Below are 14613 nucleotides of genomic sequence, written 5' to 3'. Positions count from 1 at the left end.
GAACTAGCTCTGTAGACCAGGCTGGTCTCGAACTCACAGAGATCCACCTGCCTCTGCCTCCCGAGTGCTGGGATTAAAGGCGTGTGCCACCACCGTCCGGCTTTGCCACCTTTTCTTAACTTAAATTATCCCAGCGACCTTTTGCCTCTGGACCTTTTCCTTTTCATTCTTCTGTAATCTCACTTTTACTCTTACTTCATGATTGGCTATGTGACTGGGTAACTTGCCCGTAGTGTCCTCCTCTCCATGTTCTTGTCCCTTCTTCTCTCTTGCTTGTCCTTCTCCTTCTCTCAAAATTCTCCTATTTATTCTCTCTGTCTGCCAGCCCCACCTATCCTTTCCCCCGCCTTGGTATTGGCCATTCAGCTCTTTATTAGATCATCAGGTGTTTTAGACAGGCAAAGTATCACAGCTTCACAGAGTTAAACAAATGCAACAGAAAAGAACATAAAACATCTTTGTATCATTAAGATAAATATTCCACAGCATAAACAATTGTAACACATATGTTTAACAGAAACTGGCACAGAAGAAAAGATCCCATTCCCAAACTGAGGAGTAGGGTCATAACAAAGACATATTTAACCAATGCAAGATTAAAACCACAGCAACAAAAATATTACAAACTAAAGCTCTGTGTCTGGTAAGTGGTGCTCATTATGGAATCATTTGGGCACCAAAGATCATGGGTACCCAAATCTCTAAATCTCAACCTCTGGTAGCATACTTAGATCCTCTCTTGGCCCAGCTACAATCCATGCATGCAGATTTCCTCAGTAGATTTTATTCGTTTATTTATTTATTTATTTATTTATTTATTTATTTATTTATTTATTTATTTAACTGCTGACCAGTAGTAGCTCAGGCTTATAATTAACAAACTCTTATATTTCAAGTTAACCTATATTCCTTATTTATGCTCTGACACATGGCAGTACCTTTACTCAATATGGCATGCTGATCTTGCTCTCTCTGCATCTGACCAGCATCTCCCAATGCCACCCTTCTCCTTCCCATCATCTTTAGTTTGGTTGACCCACCTATGTTTTATACCTGGCCACTGACCAGTCTGTATTTTATTAAACCAATTTGAATGACAAATCTTTACAGTGTTCAAGAGGATTACAGCATGGGGAAAAACATAAAATAGCAACAACATAAACACCACAGCTTCATGCTTAGGAATGCTGATATAAAATGTCCCCAGTTGTTACAAGAGATGCGTAGCATCTTGGGGTAGGGGTATAGAAGGTGCAGAATCAACAACACAGACTGGGAGCCAGGTAAAAGCCAATGTCGACTACTTTTATTGAGGGTATGGACAGGCCTCTTATACCCCCTCTAGGACCCAGGGGTGGTGACAATCTGGAATGTATTATTCTCTCTCTCTCTTTCTCTCTCTCTCTCTCTCTCTCTCTCTCTCTCTCTCTCTCTCTCTCTCTCTCTCTCCCAGGTCATCATGACATCAATGATCTCCAAGCATTGCAGCAGAATTCTGGTTGACTCTTAAAGAAATTAATAATGTGTATGTTTGACTGGCTCTGAGCTGTTTGTTAGTCTCCTCCTACATATTCCCTCCTTTTAATTATTTTTATGAAGTGTACTCGGGGTCATGAAGCTATTGCCCTGGCTTTATTGACTCTTCCTCAGGGGCACCCAGCAATTGGACTGTGTCTGTCTTAGATTGGCTTGCCTCATTGACTACCAGCCCTCAAAGGGCCAGGCAGTGGTGGCACACACCTTTAATCCCAGCACTCTGTAGGCAGAGTCAGGCAGATCTCTGTGAGTTTGAGGCCAGCAGGGTCTACAGAGTGAGTTGCAGGACAGGTTCCATAACTACCTGCCTCAAAAAAAAAAGTAGCCCTTTAGGCCAGCATTTGTACCTTAAGGGCGAGGCAAAAGACCATTTCAAATTTTGACAAGATTTTTTTTGTAGATACAAGAACACTTGATGTACCCATATTAAAAAGCATGATTGCCAAATTCTCCCAAAATACCTGTGGTAGTACAAAGTATGATTGCTAGGAGAGGCCTATGAGGCTTGTGTCTAACTAAAGACGTTACAGTTAGAAGGGAGGTTACCCTACAAATGTGAGCCTTATCCTTGCCAAGGGGCAGATCAAGTAGAGGAAAGAAGGAATTCATCTCTCACTCCAAAATGAGCAAAAGTAACTTAAGTCAATAGAGCCACAGAGTTGTTGGAGGTCTGCCAAGATGTATTGGTCCTCAAATATCAGGCTGAAAGACAAGGGGTGTAATTTTCAAGCTATGGCAAATCCTAGAAAAGCATAAGGAGGAAAAGACTGGAGCTTTTCAGGGGCCACCCAGAGGTTGAGTGTGACCAAATCTTCAAGGAGTGGCAAAGATACCCTTTTAGATATTGAGCAGCAGGATGTAGTCCATGTAATGGACATCAGGAACATTGTGAAATGACTGGGAAACATAGAGCTGACAAATAGTAGGATTGTTTCTCATTCTTTGGGGTAAGATTGTCCATTGGTATCTTTGGGCAGGTTGCTGCATGTTAAGCTCCCAGACTGCGAACGTAAAGCATCATTTATCTGATGTTGCAAATGGAATCTAAAACAAAAATAGTCCTTGTTATCCAAGATAAAGATATGGTGAGGAGGGGGATAGCACTGGGATGGGGCAGGCCAGTCTATGCAGTACCCATTCTTTCCATTCTTCATCAACAACGTACAGGTCCTGGAGTAACGACCGGAACTCTTGTGGATGACAAATATGGTGGTGTTGGTCTGCTTGTGGAAGGTTCTACTGGGCAGCCAGTTAGACTATTGCACTACTGTCTTACCTGTGTACTGGAAGGACCTTGATAGTAATCATGGTTCCTTCCCTCCTATCGTGGGCAATGTCCCCTGTAATCTTTGGGGCAAGGATATTTTAGAAGACATGTAGTTTTGATCACAGATGATAGGGCATTCTTTGAAGATATAATCCATGACAAAGTGGGCCTCTGGGGGTGCTCCTCTCCCACTGACTACCCAGAAGCACACCCCAAATTCTAAAGGCCCATGCCTGCCATGAGCCCTCAGGGTAGTGGGTCCATGACCTATTTCCCTTTCTTGGCTCTCTGATACTGTCATCTTGGTGGAACAATGATCCATAACAGAACCTAAAATAGCGGCCTTAAAAGAACTAGTCAATGAACAAGTCAGACTGGGATGCTCAGCACATTTCTTACTGTGTAGCATCTCTGGCATCCCACAGTATCCATTTCAACATAGACTTACCTTCACATGCAAATGAATTGATGTCCCAGGACATTCTTGAGGGGACTCCAATACTTCCACTCTCTTTCTGGCTTCATCAGTTTTCAGGAATTTTGGTGTGGCTTCATATTCCTCCACTCTTGCATTTTTTCATGCCTGTAAAGCCATTGCCAGATGAATGAATTTAACCAGTGCTGCTGCATCTCCAGCAATAACCTGTCATGGCTCTGGGGAATACTTCCTGAAGTGGTTCTCAATTAGGGCCTTTTTATTTCCAGTTTAGTCTCCTATCAACATGCAAATTTTGTTTTTATTACATTTACTACATATTTGTTATATGTGTGTGTGTGTGTGTGTGTGTGTGTGTGTGTTGCATAGGCAGCTGTGTGTGTGTGTGTGTGTGCATACCATGACAAACTTGTGGAGGTCACAGGTCAACTTGAGGAGTTGATTCTCTACTTCTACTGTGTAGGTTCTGGAAATCAATCTCAGATCATCAGTCTTGGCAGCAGGAACATTTACCCACTGAATTATCTCGTTTTCTCTATTTAAAAAACCAGTACATTGAATTTAGCTTCAAAGTCTCGGTATGTGGACAAAAGGTAATCAGATTCTATGCCAGAATATGTATGAATGGCTTCCGTTCCTGTTCTCAACAAAGTCCCTGTTCCTCTCTGAAACTTAATGAGTCAGAACTGTATGGACTTTTCTCTCAGTTTTCTTCTTTTCCAAATTCCCATCAGTGTGGCTGATCTGTTCTAGTGCATGTCCAGTGTGAATTTCCTATTTCTTCCTCAATCCTCCTACCCAGATGCCAAGGCCTAAGAATCATGTGAGAGCGATTGCTGCAGCAGCAGGAATGGTAATAATTTTCTGTACTGCTTTTCTCAATGCTGAGAAAAAACATTGCCTCAATGCTTAGGTGGGAAGCTGCAGGGATCAGAGTAATCCGATTCCTCTCCTACCTTCCAGAAGACCTGTGAGCACCTTGAGGACTACACTTGTGAATCCCCTCCAATCACAATCTCACCTCTTTCTCCTAAAATATCCCTTCCTGTAAGGCCATTTATAAAGCACCATCTTTCTGTAGAGAAATAGAATAGACATTTTTATTTGTGTATCAGATTACTATAAATTCTGTGAACATAAAAAATAATTTCTATACTATTCATAGTATACTCGCTGTGCAGTAGCTAGAACACTATATGTTACTGTAGATAGTCAATAAATTGGGACTTTCAAGAAGTAAAATATTTATATGCCTTAGAGATATTTACCAAGGTATGTATAAAATATTTATGTAGTTTATAATTGTGAAAATTTAAAACAAGCCTAAAGTTCAATGGTAATCATTGAAAGCACTGCATTTATAATTCATAGCTTAAATATTTAAACAGAATTATGTCATTCCAGAGGTAAAGTCTCCAGGGATGAGTAGAACATATTCTAACTTAATCAAAGATCAGCCTTTTCATATACCATACGTAAAACAATCATAAATTATGTCTTTGAAACTCTTTAATTTAATTAGCATATATAGTGTTTTACAATTTGTATTTCACACAGTTTAGGAAGAATTAAGAACTTAAAATCCCAGATCAAGATAAGCAGCTTTATTGTTATGTAATGATGTTGTAATGGACATTCAGTAAACAGATCATTTTTCTTTTCTTTCAGAAAACAGATCCTTGAAAACGGTGAGGTAAAAGCTCTCATTCTTGGTAGCCTTATCTGTTAACCCCTACTTGAAGGACAGTTCGCAGGGGTGCAACCTTCCTGCCGTGCTGCTTGAACTTTGGGCAGTGGCACTCACTTTCTTTGGGGACTTCTTCCTTTTGGTCTCAAAATTGAATAGTAATAATGATTTGAAAGTCAACTCTGAAAACAGATAAAAATTGCCAGAAGTAACCCCTTTAACTTTGATTTTTTTTTCGGTGTGTTTCTTTATCATCATCATCCTTATTCTTTGTGCTATAGCTACATGGGTTTTTATTTTATTTATTCATTTATTTTACAGAATATTATCCTGTACATACACAAGTTTGTATTGTAAGGAAGGACAGCCCATTAGAATCAGTATGGAATATATCCAGGCACCAAACTCTCATTACAAAGATTGATTACCCTAGAAGGGCAAGTTGGGATGGGAGCTGCCTATTGATCTGGCAGAGGCAGACAGAAAGCAGCAGCAGCAGCAGCAGCAGCAGCAGCAGGTGTTTTGTTTGTTTGGTTTGTTTTGTTGTGCAGGAGTGGGTTTTAAAGGAGGAAAGGGGGAGGTTTATGTTAGGGTGAATGGATAGTCCTGATTGGATGTGTTAGTCAGTGTATCCAAATAATGAAGTTTGATTGTTGGAACTTGGTGTTTTGTCCTAGGAATAAGTCAGTGACCAAATAAGGAAATAGACCTTGGTGACTAGCTTTAAGATTTAATCTCACAGTTTAATAAGGGGAGAAGGGTAAAAGGCAAAACCTGCTCAGACCTGTTAGGGAGCCGTTCATGTTTCCTAAAACCTTTTGCATTCCATTAAATAATCTTTTAATTTATAGCTTAAATATTTAAACAGAAGATATGGCCATGTGGCATATCTGTTATTTGTTCTTCTATATTATTCACAAAGTTTGTTTCCAGTTAAAATACCCTCCAGTGTGTTTTGATCATTCCCTGGGTAAAGTCCTAGAAGGAAGTGCAAGTCAAAGTAATTGGCTGTTCTCTAGGATCTTGGTAGCTTGGGATTGCAGAAATTGGCCATTTTACTATTGCAGTGTTTATTTCATTTCACTCTAAAGTACAAGCTGACTGTATGCCTTTTGATAAATGAAAATACCACATTGTGTTGGGGTATTAGCACACTGTGTGAAGATGTATTGTCGTGTTTGCTGTAATAAAAAGCTGAATGACCAATAGCTATGCAGGAGGCATAGTCAAGATTTCCAGGGAGAGTAAGGAAGAGGAGGAGGAAGCTAGGTACATAAGAGAAGCCAGGAGACATGGAGAGGAAACAGGAGGTACAAGATGGAAGAAAGGTAATGCCACGTGGCAGAAAGTAGGTTAGTGTAAATGGGTTAATTTAAGTTATAAGAGCTAGTTGAGACAAACCCAGGCCAAAGGCCAAGGTTTTGTAATTAATAAGAAGTCCTTGTGTCATTATTTGGGAGCTGAGTGACCAGACAGAAAAACATTTGTTACCCCACACATTTGTATGTGTTGAGTTGAATATTGGTGAATTAGGATGTCAATATTTAGCTGCCATTTACTTTGGCTATTGCCACATTCACTTGATGTGTTTCTAGTAAAGGTTATGAAAGTCTCAGTTAGGAAAGAGTTACTGAAACCTTTGCTCTGTGGAGCCTGCAGCCTTGTTAAAGTAAGATGGAATACTGACTAGCACAAACACTCGGGCAGTCCTCCTTTAAATACAGCCTGGGTTATGTACTACAATGATAGCTTTTAATGAAACACACGTACATATATGGAGCTTTCTGCATTTGTCACCTTTTCTTCTGCCCCTCCGTGATCAAATCCTTTTCCAGATGTCACTTTTTCAGTTTTCCCACTGTGTTGATGCTCCTTAAGATACAGTGTCTTCGTGTGGCCTTTCACACAGCCTTTGTTGCTTGGCTCTTTCCCCTCTTCCATCTTCTTGCCCATTGTTCTTGTCACTGTCTACTCAATTGCAACTTATTTCTATAAAGTGAGTTACTGGTGTCCCTTTCTCACTAAACGCACTAACGTGTGAGCCTCATGAGGGTAGAATTGCTCAGCACCCTATGGGAAACACTCAGGACAGTTCCTGGCATTGATTATATTATGAAATCTTAGTTGAATAGTCGAATGCATATCAATGCCATGCTGGGAAATCTCTGCCCTCCTGTATAAGAAAATTTAAGACACTGCATTTTGATCTGTTAATTTAAGATGTATAAAGTATAAAAGGTGACTGTTTTGTGTTTTGCAGCTGATTTTTCACACCTTGCAGTTGCTGGCATTCACAGTTCTTGCCATTTTAATCATGCGGTTGAAGCTGTTTTTGACACCCCACATGTGCATCATGGCTTCTTTGATCTGCTCCCGACAGGTAAGCCATCCATTCTTAAGTGACTGTTACTAGAACAACTAAAGCGACTGCCGTGGGGCTGTCATGACTTTACTGAGTCATCCAAAATATGAACGCATCAGTGCTTTGAGTTAACTGTGTTCAATGACTGTAAATGTCAGTTGGTTTGATTCGTTGTCAGCTGACAAATAGTGATCGACTGTGAATGATGTTTTTTGTGGTGAGCAATGAATATTCCTCGCTCTCTGTTATCATCATGTCTACAAATAACAGTTAAGTCTGTGCAGGTGAGTTGGGTCCATAAACAGCACATTTCCAACGCTGAAAAAATCCAGAGTGGCCCTGCTTGGATAAGAGAGTTCCTCAAAAGCTCTCCATTCTGCTGTTCTTTACTAAAGCTCACAGATACATAAACTAGCTAGAGAACTACAGGAACTAGATAGACTCTCAGTACGTCTAGATGTGCCTCATTCGGCATTGACAGTCTAGCAGCCATTTTCCTGACAGGAGCATACACATCGTTGCTAGTGGGGTTTCCTTTGCTTACTCAAGTCATCATAAAAATCAGTCAAAAGGTCGGATCATGGTGGTACACGCCTTTAATTCCAGCACTTGGGAGGCAAAGGCAGGCAGATCTCTATGAGTTTGAGGTCAGCCTAGTCTACAAGAGATAGTTACAGGACAGCCAGGGCTGTTACATAGAGAAACCCTGTTTCAAAAAACAAACAAACAAAAAAAAACAAAAAACAAAAAAAATGGCCAAGATTTCAGTATAGCATATTTCAATGTATAGTTTCCTAATCCTAGTGTCTGTCTGCAAATCAGTCCTAGAAAGACTCTCAATTCATTCAATAACACGGAAAATTCATTTATAACCAAGTCAGTCACTGCAGCATGTTGGCTGTTGGAAGCAGCAGGTGGGCATTCTGTGTGTCTGTACTGAAATGAAGGGTAACCCACTTTGGATTCAGTAGGAAGGCGAGAATGTACTTTTGATCCAATAGTACTCTTCATATAAGAAATATAAATAAATGGTTTTTTATTTCAGCTCTTTGGCTGGCTTTTTTGCAGAATTCATTTTGAGAATGTTGTCTTCGGTATTCTGACAATGATGTCAATACAAGGTTGTGCAAACCTCCATTACCAATGGAGCATCATGGGAGAGTTTACTAACCTGCCTCAGGAAGAGCTCATACACTGGATCAGATACAACACCAGGCCAGGTAAGTTGTTATACATATATAATATAAAGAACACATACATGTTTGTTTGTCACACACAGCTAAGCATTCCAGTATATATGTGTGTGTGTGTGTATGTGCATATATATTTATATGTACATATGTATGCATTTATGTGTGTGTGAGTGGGTGTGTTCTTATGTGTATACAATCGTCACATTTAGTAGTTTAATTGTCTTACTTCAAAATGGTCTGGAAAAAATATACATTCAGTAGGAATTATGTTTCAGTTCTGATTGTCATCTTTCCCCAGATCTAGCCATGATACTCTCTTAGGATGCTGTCAGCTCCAGTGAGCCACTCCATCACTAGAGGATAAAATTGACACTCCTCATGGTTCTAGGCCCTTAGTTGTTGCAGGCTTGTTGCAATTTCTACACCAGGGATCAATGGGGCCAAGATAGTTGGGGAGAGTGAAGCCCAGGCCACCTCAGTTTCGAAGCGCTGCAGGAACAGGCAGCTTCTGCTTTAGGATCTGCATACTGTGTGTTGAGAGGCCAGGTAGAGGCAGTAACAGTGGGCAGAATCCAGGGCAGCAGCCCTCCCTTGGGACTTACAGAACTCTTGCCTACATGGGGTAGCAGGTGGTGAAGAAGGGAAGGCTTCTTCATTCTTCATGATGGGCCTCAGGAGGAGGACAAGGAGAGTCTATGAGGAGGTGACAACTTTGGTCAGAAGATGTGGGGTGAGCAGCAACAATTGTATCTTGGAAAGCAGTATTCATGGACTGAGTGTGCTGCTTATAGGGAGGGACTTCTGTGGTTTGTTAGGCTGCGGCCATATACTCACATATTGTCTCTGAGCGAAAAGAACCTGTTGGGGGGGGGGGTCCTTTATTGGTTCTACCTCCTTATGGGGAGATACAGGGGTGAACCGAGTCATGATGGAGAGTTCCTAACCCGGAATTCAAAAAGGGGAAAGTAAAGAAAATGTAGCGATAGAAAAGAAAGCCCCAACTTACCAAGGGCTTAGAAAACAAAGGTAGGGGTCAACTCACCAAAAACAGCGAACTCAAGACACAGAGGAGAGCTGGGACAGGGACAGCAGTGGGGGCAGCAAACAAGAAAGAAAATGACCAAAAAAGAGTATTAAGGAGGACCCAAAAGGCACTCAAAAGGAAAAGGTACATTCATGTTGAGTGCCAGTTGTTGCAGGCTTTTTGCTGCTGCTTGTTGTATGAACCCTGTTTCCCGTGGGGGGAATGAAAAACAGCAGAAGAGGCAATGGTGCAGACTCTGAAAGATTCCAATGTAAAAGCTCTTTGTTATAAAAAAAAAAAGTTGGGGGTTTCTATGGGGTTAGGGAAACTAAGCTGCCTCAGGAATGTTTTTTTGTTTTGTTTTGTTTTGTTTTGTTTTGTTTTGTTTTTGGTTGATCCTTTAGAAACTGGGGGCGCTGCTGGCCTGTTGTGATTAGCCCTGAGTGTGTGGCAATAGTTACTGTGCTTTTGATGCCCTGACAAGTTATTTTAGCCAATTTTGCTTATTCATTGTGAGTTTGCATGTGTTTGCTTGTGCTTGCACTATTGCCCTCCTCACTTCGTATTTATTGACATGTTTTCATGAAGTTGTGTTTGATTAGAGTGCTTAGTTATATTTGGAAAAAATAATTATTTTAGTAGACATAAATAAAATGTCCTATGCTTGTGTAATACTTTGATGTAATACTAATTATGTCCAAGTTTATACTTCCAAAAATGTATACCAACTAGTAATGAATGATTTGCAGAGCTGGAGAAATTATGTAAAAGGCAACCAATGAACTTAATTGTTATATTACAAGAGCAACTATTTACTTTATGCATATGTACCTGTATGTATGTGCAGAACATTCATAAAGATGTGTGTAGAGATGAGAATAGGAATTCAATCCCCTTGAATTAGAGTCACAGATGTTGTGAGCCTCCACGTGGGTGCTGGAATCTAAACCTAGGTCATCTACAAGAGAAGTTAGAGCTCTGAACAACCGAGCTGTCTCACCAGTCCCTGAATTATGAATATTGAAATAACGAAATCTTCTAACAGATCCACATGACTGCAATTCACAATAACAACAAAATAATTTGAAAAAATGTGCTATGATATTGGCCTTTTTCATAGTTCATAGTACTACAGGGGAGTTTTCCTTTTGTCTAGTTTTCTCCCTGTAGTACTGGTTCTTGAAGTGTAGTAGGAAGTTTTGATGAAGTAGTGAAGGGTGAATTTGGATCGGTTTCAACTGCACAGTCTTGGAAGATCACTTAGCTTTGCAATGTTTTTATCTATTTATCTCCACAGTAGGAAAAAAAGAATTCATTGTCCTACAAACCAAGTCACTGGATCCTTATAAAAATATTGTGCATGGGGTCAGTGAGAAGGCTCAGTGGGTTAAGAAGGCACTTGTTACCAACTCTGAGGATCTGATTTCAATTCCCAGGCCTCATCTGGCAGGAGAAAACCAATTCCCAACAATTGTCTCCTGTCCTCTCATGAATGTATACATGTACACACACACACACACACACACACACACACACACACACCAAATTAAAAAATGTGAAATAAAATTTAAAAGTATTGTGTATAGCTCTTACCACCAGTGAAGCAAAAACTAAATATTACAGAAGGCAAAGAATAGATATTGAATAAGAAAAATACCTGTGTCAGTGGCCATTATGTAAGGACCCTTCATCTTTCTTATTTTGAATTCCAATATTAGGGGCACATTGGACTTTTTATTTTCTTTGAAATGTTTTGCTAAGAAATGACATCTTGTTTCCCAGATGCTGTCTTTGCAGGCGCTATGCCCACGATGGCAAGCATCAAACTATCTACACTGCACCCAATTGTGAACCACCCACACTATGAGGATGCAGACTTGAGGTGAGCGGTCACATGCATTCATTGAGTACAATTGTCACTACTTGCTACTAGCCCTTAGAAAAAGGAAAATGTGTTTATTTACATACACACACACAGACACAAACACACACTCATGTACACATATTCCCACAAGCATTTTTATATCCATCTCTGGAAGCAAAAAAGATATACAAAGAATTGGATGTTGAAGGGACACCTATAACTTGGGAAGCTGCAGCGTGAAAACTGACCTTGCCTACATAGTGAGTTCCAAGCCAATCTGAAGTACAGAGTAGAACCTTGCAAACAGATATCTTAAGGTACTATTTTTTCTGGTGTGGGTTCAATAGAACCTCAAATCTGAATCAAACATGAGCAATATAATGTTGCAGGACTGGGGAGATGCTTTGGTCAATAAAGGGCCAGTCACACTGGGATAAAGACCCTATTTCAGGTCCCTTGCTCCAAAAGTCAGTAACAATGGCTTACATAGGTGCCTCCAGCATAGGCAGGACTGGAGACAGGCCTATTCCAGAAGCTCACTGGATAGTATAGCTGAAGTCTACATTCAGTGAAAGACCGCGTGAAAGATTAAGCAAAGAAAGACATTCACCATTGACCTCTGGTCTCCAGACATACACACAATCACATTCATTAGTCAAACACATATACACAAAGAAATGGTTTTCATGTATGGGGGGGTTATGTGCCTGAGAGAGAAAGAGACAGAGACAAAGAGACAAGGACAACACAAAACAGAGAGATAGAGGCAGACAAACAAGACAGACAGACAGACACACACACACACACACACACACACACACACACGGAGAGAGAGGTCAGTGGTGAATGTCTTTTCTGATTGCTCTCCACATTATTCTTTGAGACAAGGTCTATTGAGCATAGAGTCCAGCTAGGCTGGCCAGTGAGTTTCTGGGATCTCCCTATGCTTTAGTCACAGATATGAATGGATATTACTGGCTTTGGGTATAGGGGACCTGAACTCAGGTCATCAGTGCAACAGGTATGGATTTAAAAATTATTTTGGTCAGTCTGTCACTTGTTAAAGAAATCATTTTCTCTTAATTTGGGGGCTAGAAGAAAAATTTTAATTTGTTGAAAAATTTCTGTCTGGTTGTAGTGATTGAACACCTCAAACTTTGAGTTTGCTTAGGATCGTGTACGAACTCTAACTTAACAGCCAAATTTCTATTGTGCCATATTTAAATGAACATCCTGGCTTTTCCTATCTGTGGTAGTATCCTGGATGCCCACTGCTAAATACTTCGTTGGCAGCATTTCATCTCAATTTATCTGTTCCTAGAGGGGAGATTATCTACTGGAATCCATATTACTACAAGCCCCAGCTTCTAGGTGACTATATTCTATTAGCAGACACTTTTGTGGGTTATGTGAAGCAAAATTTACAACCTAAACTATCAGCCTGCCACCCAGTACAACTTTAAATTAGCTTAGATATAACAAACTTCAAACTGCTTTAACATTCAGCACATTAAAAACAAATATTTGTGTGAAAACCAATCTCTCAAAGCAGCTGCATAATTTGATCATACATACCCATCTCATCCACTGAGAATTATATTATCAATTTGCTAGCAATATTTCTGTAAATATGTTTGTAATTACTGTTTTTAAATTTAAAGGGCTCGAACAAAAATAGTTTATTCTGCATATAGTCGAAAACCTGCAGTAGAAGTGAGAGATAAACTGTTGGAATTACATGTGAATTATTATGTTCTAGAAGAAGCATGGTGTGTTGTGAGAACTAAGTGAGTATCAATATTGTGTATCATATGATATGTTGTAAAGCAAAAATCATTCCATGTTATCATGTCGTGATAAAATGCTGCCTCATAGAAGCCCTGATTCGTTAAGGCTTTATATTTTAGATAAGTCATGTTAAAATACTACTACCACAACACATGATTTAATAAGTTCATCTAGAGAAATTAAAATGTATTGCCTTCTCATAATAACTGTTAAAATTATATTTTAATATCTTAATTTTTATGTGATCTTTTATATTTACTTTGCACAGATATATGTAAATGGAAACATAAGATTGAGGAAGTAAGGTGTTTTATCATAGATATTCATCACTTAATTCTCTAATCAGTTAAAATATCTATTGTAAATTTATATTCCATAATTTTTCAAATTTTTATATTTCTATTGATGTCTGAATTATAAGTGAAGTATCTCTTACTGTTAATTAGATTCAACGTATAAAGCTTAAAAAATTCTTGTAACTGAAGATGACTTAGTAAGTAAAAATATTATAATTTTTTTACATTTGCATTTTCAAAAATAAAAAAACATGTTCAATGTATTTCTTGAGGTTATTGTTTATATGTCTGAGTAGAGGTATCAACAGATCCATGCAAGTAAATTGTTGCCTATAACAACAATCCCATTCATCAGTCAGAAGATCAATACAGGTTCCAGTGTCATTAGACTGTATTACCTATAGTGTCCACTTTTCATGCCACACTTATTAGTCATACACATGATGGCAAAATGGGACCAAAACTCTGAACATGGGAAGTTATCAGAAACTGATTCAAAGTATTTGATTAAGCATATATAGAGTCCATATTCACTATTGAAAGTTTTAATAAAAATAGTCCTGGGGATACAGTTCCAAGGTTCAGCCTTGCCTGGCATGTGTAAGACCCTGGCTTCTGTTCTAACAACAATAAAAATGGGCCATGCCTTTAATCCCAGCACTGGAGAGGCAGATGGATCTCTGAGTTCGAGTCCAGCCTGGTCTACAGAGATAGCCAGGGCTACTCTGAGAAACCTTTTCTCAAAAACAAACAAACAAACAAACAAACAAACAAAAGGGGGGGGCATGAAATAAAGAAGAATTTACCATCAGTTAGTGGAAAGATACACTGTCTCAACAGAGCTAAATCACCTGTTAGGAGCTCTAGAGGGAAAATACTTCAGATGAAACACTTAAAAGTGCTGAACAGAAAAGTTTATTTGATACAACAATAAAAAGGCAGTGAATTGAAGTAGACCAAGGAAAAGCAACTAATAAGAACAGGGCTTATCTAAATTGTTTTAAGGAAAACTTGCAGAGACTTGGACAACATAACTAAGTGACTGAGCATGAGGGGAACAGCTGGGACAGAGCACAGGACCAGAGAGAAAGAGAAGACAGAGCACAGGACCAGAGAGAAAGAGAAGACAGAGCACAGGACCAGAGAGAAAGAGAAGACAG

General features: G+C 39.4%; 1 protein-coding gene across 1 annotated transcript in view; it reads left to right on the top strand.

Moving 5' to 3' along the window:
- Dpy19l2 (dpy-19 like 2) overlaps positions 1 to 14613 on the top strand; it is a 129254-nt gene that overhangs the window by 110495 nt on the left and 4146 nt on the right. The window contains exons 17-21 of the mRNA XM_026779547.1: positions 4908 to 4932; positions 7187 to 7306; positions 8334 to 8508; positions 11288 to 11387; positions 13031 to 13156. Coding sequence (XP_026635348.1) covers positions 4908 to 4932; positions 7187 to 7306; positions 8334 to 8508; positions 11288 to 11387; positions 13031 to 13156 — 546 coding nt within the window. The remainder of the gene's footprint in view (positions 1 to 4907; positions 4933 to 7186; positions 7307 to 8333; positions 8509 to 11287; positions 11388 to 13030; positions 13157 to 14613) is intronic.

This window comes from Microtus ochrogaster, chromosome 5 (assembly GCF_000317375.1).
Source record: "Microtus ochrogaster isolate Prairie Vole_2 chromosome 5, MicOch1.0, whole genome shotgun sequence".
Lineage (NCBI taxonomy): Eukaryota > Metazoa > Chordata > Mammalia > Rodentia > Cricetidae > Microtus > Microtus ochrogaster.
This window is presented reverse-complemented; position numbering and strand designations above follow the sequence as displayed.